This window comes from Photinus pyralis, unplaced genomic scaffold (genome assembly GCF_008802855.1).
Source record: "Photinus pyralis isolate 1611_PpyrPB1 unplaced genomic scaffold, Ppyr1.3 Ppyr1.4_LG10, whole genome shotgun sequence".
Classification (NCBI taxonomy): domain Eukaryota; kingdom Metazoa; phylum Arthropoda; class Insecta; order Coleoptera; family Lampyridae; genus Photinus; species Photinus pyralis.
The window spans coordinates 3,982,661-3,993,789 of record NW_022170250.1 but is presented as its reverse complement, the minus strand read 5'-3'; the positions used below and the strand labels follow the sequence as shown (position 1 = coordinate 3,993,789).

At 39.9% G+C, this 11,129-nt stretch overlaps 1 protein-coding gene across 1 annotated transcript; it reads left to right on the top strand.

Annotated features, from left to right (window-relative positions):
* The first annotated feature begins 747 nt into the window (after positions 1–747).
* Positions 748–10,457, top strand: LOC116162004 (inhibin beta chain-like). Its single transcript, XM_031475512.1, has 2 exons — positions 748–1,247; positions 8,528–10,457. The coding sequence occupies exons 1-2, from the start codon at positions 1,104–1,106 to the stop codon at positions 9,122–9,124; spliced, it is 741 nt and encodes a 246-aa protein (XP_031331372.1). The 5' UTR covers positions 748–1,103; the 3' UTR covers positions 9,125–10,457.
* Positions 10,458–11,129: the final 672 nt, after the last annotated feature.

The following is an 11,129-nucleotide window of genomic DNA, read 5'->3' as shown; positions in this document are numbered from 1 at the left end:
GGCTTTCCTTATTCTCCAGACCTCCCTCTTCCTAATTTTTAAGACTTCAGGGGGTTTTGTGATCATTTTTCAAGGGGAACCTTACAAACCGGGAAAACTGCAGGAAAACCTAATTCAGAGTAGCCGGCAGAATGCTTAAAACTGATCTAAGGAAATTCCCGTCTCTACCACAGATAAAAAATTCTTACCTCAGCCCAAATTCGAACACCCGGCCTCCGGCCTTTATAGTCCAACGCTCTACCATTGAACTACAAAGTCGGTTAAACAATTACATGGGTGTAGTCGAATTTTGGCATTGGTGTTGGTACATCAGAAGCGTTTTCTGTTAAAGAGGTCTCTTCCTTCAATTTCTTATGCATTAGTTGCGATGTAAATGGAATAGATCCTCATATTACATAGTTCTAACTCTACGCACTTGTAGCCTAATAAAACAAGTGAAACAATTATTAAAATCGTTGCCGAACGTGATTAAAAAACAGATAGCCAAAAGTACAACTGCCATAAAAAACTACACGCGAAAATTTACATTTTTATTATAAAATTGATGCTCGCCCTTTTCTTCTCGAACTCGCTCCTTTTTTTATAAATAAATTTCGCCATTCGCGAGATGTTTATGATCCTGTAATAATTGAGGTAAATAACGTAGTTAACATCAATATTTATGCGCCGTAAACAATTCTCCTGTTCTATTTTCGCTATTATTTTCCTTCGGTATATGTTTTTTTATTAGTCTTTGCGAAGAGAAATTATACCGTTTGAAAAACTAAGTGAGCTGCGCCAATTTATTCGATTAAGCTTTTAGGGAGAAGTTCGTAAAACTATCGAATGTGACTGTGAAGTCTTTATATTTTCGTGTTTGGACACCGAAAAAAATACTTTATCGCTGCAATAATGTGGAAAGTTAAATACTTAAAAAAAGTTGAAGCGTCTAGTTTATTACGAATGCGGCCGCGGGGTGGCGGGGGAGATACTAAATTTTGGGGTGGTTTACGCCTTTTCGACTTGTTTTTAAAGTGACTCTATTTTTGTATTCTTTTTCAGGGTTTACGGTGAACGGAAATCGCTTCTTGGATTTTCGAATTACCGCCGAGCCGAGTCAGTCGATGCAAGAGCTGCGCGTTAGGGCGGCTTCCCTCTGGCTGAAGGCGGACTTGAGGAAGCGGCCGCTCACCAGCTGCCAACAGTTTCTGTGGGCATTTAGGGTTAAGGAAACGCCAAATTTTTCGAATAAGTTACAAATTGAGGAGGTGAGTTTACAGTTTGTTACACTCTGGGCTTCGCCCTCTTTCAATTTTACCTTACCCTTCACCCTTAGTGAACACTGAAAATAAGTTTCAAAGTTGTAACTTGACAGGAAAGATGGACTTGTGTCTAAAACCTAAAACCACCAGCAGATAATTATAGACTGAAGGAATGGAATCTGGCAACCGGCAGCAAGGGAGCGTACCTTCAGAAACTGAATACTGAAGGCCGGAAACTACAGACCGGAAACCGGAAACTGCATACAAGCACATTTTAGTGGGAAAATCGGAAATCAGATTCTGAGAACCGAAAACACTAAGCGAATCGGCAACCAGCAAAAGCAAATTCAACAGTAACTGAAAACCGTAAACCGAAATTCTGAACCAATTAAAACCTTTTACATGAATTTTCTGATTGGCACTTCGTGTATTAGGAGCTGCAACACCTCCTCGCACATTATAACCTCCTCATACCAAATTGGAAAAGATTTAAAACGAAATTTGGCTTCGAAATATTTTTGTGGGTGATGGGAAAAGACCTCCTCATCCATTATGTTCTCCTGGTAGCCAGACAAAATTTTACAAGAATTTTCTGATTGGCACTTCGTGTATTAGGAGCTGAAACACCTCCTCCCACATTATAACCTCCTGATACCAAATTGGAAAAGATTTAAAACGAAATTTGGGTTCGAAATATTTTTGTAGGTTATGGGAAAAGACCTCCTCGACTATTATGTTCTCCTGGTAGCCAGGCAAAATTTTACAAGAATTTTCTGATTAGCACTTCGTGTATTAGGAGCTGATACACATCCTCGCACATTATATCCTCCTGATACCAAATTGGAAAAGATTTAAAACGAAATTTGGCTTCGAAATATTTTTGTGGGTGATGGGAAAAGACCTCCTCGACTATTATGTTCTCCTGGTAGCCAGACAAAATTTTACAAGAATTTTCTGATTGGCACTTCGTGCATTAGGAGCTGAAATAGCTCCTCGCACATTATAACCTCCTGATACGAAATTGGGAAATATTTATAACGAAATTTGGCTTCGAAATATTTTTCTGGGTGATGGGAAATGACCTCCTCGACTATTATGTTCTCCTGGTAGCCAGACAAAATTTTACAAGAATTTTCTGATTGGCACTTCGTGTATTAGGAGCTGAAACACCTCCTCGCACATTATAACCTCCTGATACCAAATTGGAAAAGATTTAAAACGAAATTTGGCTTCAAAATATTTTTGTGGGTTATGGGAAAATACCTCCTCGACTATTATGTTCTCCTGGTAGCCAGACAAAATTTTACAAGAATTTTCTGATTGGCACTTCTTGTATTAGGAGCTGAAACACCCCCTCACACATTATAACCTCCTGATACCAAATTGGATAAGATTTAAAACGAAATTTGGGTTCGAAATATTTTTGTAGGTTATGGGAAAAGACCTCCTCGACTATTATGTACTCCTGGTAGCCAGGCAAAATTTTACAAGAATTTTCTGATTAGCACTTCGTGTATTAGGAGCTGATACACATCCTCGCACATTATATCCTCCTGATACCAAATTGGAAAAGATTTAAAACGAAATTTGGCTTCGAAATATTTTTGTGGGTGATGAAAAAAGACCTCCTCAACCATTATGTTCTCCTGGTAGCCAGACAAAATTTTAGGAGAATTTTCGATTTGCACTTCGTGTATTAGGAGCTGAAACACCTCCTCGCACATTATAACCTCCTGATACCAAATTGGAAAAGATTTAAAACGAAATTTGGCTTCAAAATATTTTTGTGGGTTATGGGAAAATACCTCCTCGACTATTATGTTCTCCTGGTAGCCAGACAAAATTTTACAAGAATTTTCTGATTGGCACTTCTTGTATTAGGAGCTGAAACACCCCCTCACACATTATAACCTCCTGATACCAAATTGGATAAGATTTAAAACGAAATTTGGGTTCGAAATATTTTTGTAGGTTATGGGAAAAGACCTCCTCGACTATTATGTACTCCTGGTAGCCAGGCAAAATTTTACAAGAATTTTCTGATTAGCACTTCGTGTATTAGGAGCTGATACACATCCTCGCACATTATATCCTCCTGATACCAAATAGGAAAAGATTTAGAACGAAATTTGGCTTCGAAATATTTTTGTGGGTGATGGGAAAAGGCCTCCTCAGTCATTATGTTCTCCTGGTAGCCAGACAAAATTTTACAAGAATTTTCTGATTGGCACTTCTTGTATTAGGAGCTGAAACACCTCCTCGCACATTATATCCTCCTGATACCAAATTGGAAAAGAGAAAACTAAATTTAGCTTCGAAATATTTTTGTAGGTAATGGGAAAGGACCTCCTCGACTATTATGTTCTTCTGGTAGCCAGACAAAATTTTACATGAATTTTCTGATTGGCACTTCGTGTATTAGGAGCTGAAACACCTCCTCGCACGTCATAACCTCCTGATACCAAATTGGAAAAATTTAAAACGAAATTTGGCGTCGAAATACTTTTGTGGGTGATGGGAAAAGACCTCTTCGACTATTATGTTCTCCTGATAACCGGACAAAATTTTACAAGAATTTTCTGACTGGCACTTCGTGTATTAGGAGCTGAAACGCCTCCTCGCACATTATATCCTCCTGATACCAAATTGGAAGAGATTTAATACGAAATTTGGCTTCGAAATACTTTTGTGGGAGATGAGAAAAGACATCCTCAGCCATTATGTTCTCCTGGTAGCCAGACAAAATTTTAGAAGAATTTTTCAATTGGCACTTCGTGTATTAGGAGCTGAAACACCTCCTCGCATATTATAACCTCCTGATACCAAATTGGAAAAGATTTAAAACGAAATTTGGCTTCGAAATATTTTTGTGGGTGATGGGAAAAGACCTCCTCGGCCATTATGTTCTCCTGGTAGTCAGACAAAATTTTACATGAATCTTCTGATTGGCACTTCGTGTATTAGGAGCTGAAACACCTCCTCGCATATTATAACCTCCTGATACCAAATTGGAAAAGATTTAAAACGAAATTTGGCTTCGAAATACTTTTGTGGGTGATGTACTAGAGGAATAAAATCTGGTGGAGGATATAGACCGGAAACCCCGACCCAAAACGCAGAAATTGCCAACTAGATACTAGTGGACACTCAAATAAGAAACTGGAAACGGAAAACTGATAGTTGCAAATTGAACCTAATGGTTTAGCACTGGAAATTGGTAACTGGAACCAGCGAACCAGAATTCAGGAACTAGCAACTACACGCCGTGTAGTAAAATGAAAGCTTAGTCCTAGTGGAAAATCAAATAGGAAACCGGAAACGAGAATGTTAATTTTGCTTGCTGAACCTAAAATTTGGCACTAGAGGTTTGTAACCGGAAACAGCGAACCAAAATTCAGAAACCAGCCGTGTAGCAAAAAGAAATCTCAGTCCTAGCGGAAACTGAAACAGGAAACTATAAGCCACTATAAACCGTGTAGTAGAAGGGAAACTAGGAACTAGTGCAAACTCAAATAAGAAACCGGAAACTGAAAGCGCGGGATTACTGAATCGAGAGGTTGGGCACTGGAAGCCTGGAAACTGGAAATTTTAGATCAGGACAGGCGAACCGAAATTGAGAAACTAGCAACTATAAGCCGTGTGGCAAAAAGAAACCTTGGTCCTGGTGTAAAATCAATATGAACCGGAAACTGAAAGCTAAAAGTTTCTAACTGAATCGAACGGTTTGACACTAGAAATTGGTAACCGGGAACAGCGAACCGAAATTTAGAAACTGATAACTATAAGCTGTGATAGCAAAAAGAAGAAGACTTAGTCCTAGTGGAAACTCAAACATTAAACCGGAAACTGAATCTAAATGTTTGATACCGAAAAGTGGTAACCGGGAACACCAAACCGAAGTACAGATACTAGCAACTGTAAGTCAACTGACAAAAAAGCTGGAAACACGAACAGGAAACCGGAAACCAAATCTAACGGTTTTTCAATAATTTCTAGTACAGTGCCCAATCCCTTGTACGAGGATCTCGGTATGAATGTTAGGCTTGTTTCTCAACCTTTATACCATAGCAGATTTCTCTGTGGTCCGGTAGAGAGGGCTCGTCCCAGACCCTCCATCCCACTATTATGCCTGTTAGAGAGGAGAAGGAAAAGTTAATATCCTGGGCTTCTTTCCTGTTCTTGGTTACAAATTCTGATTCATTGCCTTGATTATCTCTGGTTCCTCTGATAAGGAAAACTCTAAAAGTACTCACCTATACGGTTTGTGTCCGTGCTATCCCAGTGCCGGCGATGGTAGTTGGCGTCACACCTGTTCCTGTATAATATTGTGCGCTGGTGGCCGCTTTCGCCCTGTGTAGGTTCACCTGAATAAATTTCGGCCATTATGGACCATGGCTCTATCGTGTGTCCCCCTTGCGTAAATGAGGAGGGACGTCTCCTTTCCTGATCCTGCACTTGAGCAAAAACCTTTCTCTTGGCTTTGGTTGAGCCACGACCAGGGTTTGCTCGTATGATTGGGTCAGTTGAGCTTCTCCCAAATTTCATTGGAGTGCTCCTGGTGGGTTTTGCTTTGAGTGTTCCGCCAGAGGCTCTTTTGGTTTTGAGGATCCAGCGTCTCGGAAGGTTTTCTTTGGAGGTGTAGGTGCACCTTCGCTTTCCTCCGTAGAATGAGGAGTTGAGGGAATGGAATGGTGTCTTTAAGGGCGTTATTTGCACTCCCATCTGAGGACAGAACTATCCCTTTTCCTCCTCTTCTCGCCTTTATTTTGCTGGGTTTTTCTGAGTTAGGGTTGTATCCAGCAGCTATTTTTAGCGCATTTCTTAAGAATTAAATACAAGTACAAATTGTGCACACCCCTTGTGCAGGTATACCGCATTTTTTATAAACACCCCTACGAAATTTCTTCCATAAATAAGCAAGCTGGCACTGCACATGCGCAATACCAAATTTTGAAACTGTTGTTAAATTTTGTTTTATTCCAAGTGGTTATGTATCAAATTTTATTTAAATGCCCAATCGTTATATTTCTTCCAAACGTCCTAATCGTAATCGCCCTTTGTGGGTACTTTCCTTTGACTCTTAAGATATAAGGAATTATAACCGATCAAGACAAGGGATCGAGGAGGAAGACTATGGTTAGTATAAATTAATTCCTTTCGTTGAGACCTTTCATTAGAGTACCATGAAGGATAAAACTAGTTCTACTCCCCCCCCCCTTCCCCTCCACCCCGTACTTTGATAAGAGGACAGAAAAACGGGCAGTAGTTTGCAGAAAAGTGTTCCTTTCGTTGAGACCTTTCATTAGAATACAACGAGGAATACAATGAGAGACAAAATTAATTTTTAACCCCTTCCCCCCCTCAGGCCCCGTCGCTCACTGATCTCAAAAAAGAGTCGCACGGGAAAGTTATAGTTTGTACAAACCAATTTATTTCGATGAGACCTTTCATTAGAATACCATGAAGGGTAGAACATGTGTCCCCCCCTCCCCCATTTTCTAAAGTTTAACTTGGCACCACCACCACTAAAGGCAAGCGTATGCACATTATGAGACCAATTGGTTGTCGTATGTAAAAGTGATGCACGTTTTACTTTCAAAAACAGCATTTCAGGAAATAATTCGTGGGGGGGGGGGCCTTTTAGACAGCGAAATTTGATTGCCGTCTGGCACACCTTGAAGGTATAGGCTACCTACTGCAAAAAATTTCAGGACTCTAGGACCATTCCCTTAGAAGTAGTTCAAAACGGTAGAAGTGGGTCCGGACGGACAGACGGACGAACGGACGGACAGACGGACGAACGGACGGACAAATCGCAAACAATAGCACATTTTTTTCATTCTTAAAAAATGCGCTAAAAATGTGCTATTGTTTGCGTTTTCCGTCCGTTCGTCCCGTCCGTCCGGACCCACTTCTACCGTTTTGAACTACTTCTAAGGGAATGGTCCTAGAGTCCTGAAATTTTTTGCAGTAGGTAGCCTATACCTTCAAGGTGTGCCAGACGGCAATCAAATTTCGCTGTCTAAAAGGCCCCCCCCCCCACGAATTATTTCCTGAAATGCTGTTTTTGAAAGTAAAACGTGCATCACTTTTACATACGACAACCAATTGGTCTCATAATGTGCATACGCTTGCCTTTAGTGGTGGTGGTGCCAAGTTAAACTTTAGAAAATTGGGGGGGGGGGGACATGTTCTACCCTTCATGGTATTCTAATGAAAGGTCTCATCGAAATAAATTGGTTTGTACAAACTATAACTTTCCCGTGCGATCCTTTTTCGAGATCAGTGAGTGACGGGGCCTGAGGGGGAGGGGGGGTTAAAAATTAATTTTATCTCTCATTGTATTCTAATTAAAGGTTTCACGATAGGAGCAATTCTCTACAAACTACTGCCCTTCTTTTTGTCCTCTTATCAAAGTATGGGATGGAGGGGGAAGGGGGGAGTGGAACTAGTTTTATCCTTCATGGTACTCTAATGAAAGGTCTCAACGAAAGAAATTGATTTCTACCAACCATAGCCCTCCTCCTCGACCTCTTATCGGGATCGAGTATATTCCCTTATACATCAACAACGGATTATCGGAAGAGGGTACTCATAAAGGGCGATTGAGACGTCTGCAAGAAATATATCCATTGGTGACCTTGTTTTAACCTCTTGCAAGCGGCTCCACAAACCTTTATTTGTGACGTAGGCTCTAATTGCATGCCCTCCACAGGTTTGTTTAATTCACTTATCTCTTCTGAGGCCACCGAGGCGTTACTCGAAGCTTTGGGGTTTTCAAGTGTGCCTTTAGAGAAATGGATGATGACACTGTCTAGGCTGGTGTCTTCGTAAAAGGCTAAATCAGCGGTGGTTAGAGGTAGCGACTCCTCTGTTTCCACCTTGATTTGGATATGGTTCACCTTACTGTCATTCAACGACCTCAGAGCACTGAGGTTGTTACCAGGGAGCACCACTGGGAGGTTGACAGCCGGCTGGCCAGGTTTTGTTAAACGCTGAGGAGAGTTTGTATTTTGGAACGTGGTGGTCAGAACCAGTGATGCCGGACCGTTCTCCCTGGTTTACTGGGAGCACCAAACCTGCTTCTTCCAGATCCTACGCCGATTTCCCCCGACCATTGCCCCCCGTCACTCGCAACTATAAGCAAAAAGGTAGCTAGGAACCTGTGGAAGCTCAAATAGGAAACCGGAAACTGAAAGCTAGGGGGGGGGGGGACTATTTTAGTATTACTTGGCGTGTTGCCACGATTTGCCTAATTAACTTTGGAATAATTTCATTATTTCCAGGAGGACTTCGGCACGCGCCAGGAGATCGACTCGAAAAACAACGGCTGGCAGAAGCTGAACCTGACCGACACCGTCCGAAGCTGGCTCGCCGAGGGCGAGACGGACAGGCTGCGGATCCTGATCGACTGCAGCTGCAGCTGTCCGAGCGTCCACCTGCACCTATCGGACGCGGGCGCGGAGAGGCGCGCGAATCCGAACCGGCCGTTCCTCGTGATATACACCGATCCAAATATATCAAAGCGCGTAAGGAGAAGAGCGTTAGACTGCTCGCCCGATTCGGGCAACCAATGCTGCAAGCAACGATTTTATGTGAGCTTTAAGGAGTTGGGTTGGGACGATTGGGTTATCGCGCCGCAGGGGTACTACGCTAACTACTGTCGGGGCGACTGCGGTAATCATCGCACGCCGGACACCTACGTTACTTATCATACGCATGTGATAGAAGAGATGAGAAAGGCGCAGCACCTCAGCGGAATGCAGCCGTGTTGTGCGCCCTTAAAGTTTTCCAGTATGAGTTTGATTTATTTCGGACCCGAAAGTAATATTATTAAAAGGGACCTGCCGAAAATGGTCGTGGACGAATGCGGATGCCCGTAGACTTGTATTTTTAAACTTAGATATGGTGTTATCAAATTTAAATGAAATGAACTCGTTTATATTTCATAGTTAAAATTGAGGTTAGGTAAATTTTTGGTAAGCAAAATTACGAAGGTGGCGAGTGTTGTGTTCAAGTTTCAAATAAGGTAGGTATGAAGATGGTGTTTTACAATAACGGTCGCGTCTCGGTCTCGATCTATCCGCCCAGATTGAAAAAGGACGCGGATAGACCGATACTGTCGGCGCTTGCGCTGGACTGTCGGGATCCTAACCTAAAATCAACTGACTATTAACGCTTAACCATACCATAGTTGTTAATTAGAATATTAATTGTTTAAACTGAGGCAATCAAAATTTTGAAAATTATTGACACTTTCGCTTTTCATTCCATTCCTTCTTTCATATCAAGGGTGTGTTCGGTCAAGCTTCTTTTCAAAATGTTGGTTACCTTAAGCGAATTTGTGATCATTACGAATTACCAGAATGATATTTTGTTTTATTTAAGTGTTGTTGTTGATTACTATACCTGTGATTGTTTTTGCAATATTTTTATATTTTATTTATTTATCAAGCGCGGGTTTCTCAACGCGACTATCGGATTGAGCACGTCGCGTCGAGACACCCTGTATAATCCACGTGCTTTTCGTATTGTTTCAAACAGACTGTAAGATAAGTGAAACATTACGCATGACAATAACGAATTATTAAAAAAAAAGAAGAAAAATTAAATGTACTTCAGTCTACGCAATAATTCATATATAGACGAACAAATAATTACTAGTCCATATTTATCTTATTCTTGTAGTTACACAGCTTTCAGAATTGAGCAAAGTTTTAAGTGAAACTTCTTTACAGGGTTTTCCGTTTTTAATATTGTTACGTAGAGTTTAAAGTGAGAGGAAGTGTTTGTAAAGAGTTTCATTTAATTAGCAATTACCCGCACTATTAAGAGAGAAAAAAAATATTTGAAAACGCTCTGTTGCAAAAAATATACCTACAAAGTGTATGCCTTAATTAAGAAGATACCTACCTATAACGCTAAAGAACTGATAATTAGTTGTAATTGTGGTATTTAAGTTTCTTTTTTTAGTCCGAAACGGTTGGCGGTAACTGATTGTTGCATTAAATCGGGCCACCCTGTACATAACTGCGGAATTTGAAGCGTTCCGCTATCAATGAAAAGCTTTAAAAATTAAATTAAAATTCCATTATTTTTCGGCGACTATTTCTACACTTCAAAGGGACTTATTTCTGGCTTAATTAGTAAATTTATTTTATGTTGCTGAATTAGCAAACAAATAACGCTTAAACATTTCTTTCAACTATTAGCCTGCTTCTTTATTCTAGATGCCTAATTCAATTCAAATTGTTGATCATTATAAAGTGAAACTATTTTTTTTCATTTCCGTATATTCGCATTGGAATTTTTATTTACCACGAATTGAATTAATTAACTCGCTTAATTAGAAAAAACCTCAATTAAAACTTTGCTAAAATCATTTTACCTACTCACCTACTCCCTTTTTGCTTTGTTTAAATAACAAAAACTGAGTAGAAATTAATTTATGTTACTTAAATTGGAGTTGATAAGCAATAATTACCGTTTAATTTCGTCTCATTTAGAAAGACATCAATTTATAAATTAATACCGGTTGATTCTAACTAGGGGTTGAATCGAATACATTTTCCCTACTTTATTTTTGCTTTGCTTAATTAGGATAAAATTTAATTAATTGTAATTTCTGCTACTTACTCAAATTATCGTTGAATCTTAAGAGGACAATTCGCTTTAAAAATGAAACGTAGAAACTGATACATTTTCTCTACTTTATTTTTTGCTTCGCTTAATTGGCAAAAAATTAATTATGATTAATTTCTTTTACTTATCCGCCGTCTGCTTCACTTCCACGTGCTTCATTTACGAGGACAAATAATTCCTAAATTAAATACTGTTGTTAGATCAAAAAATTTAACTAATTGAAGTTCAGTTTATGGCTTCTTGTAA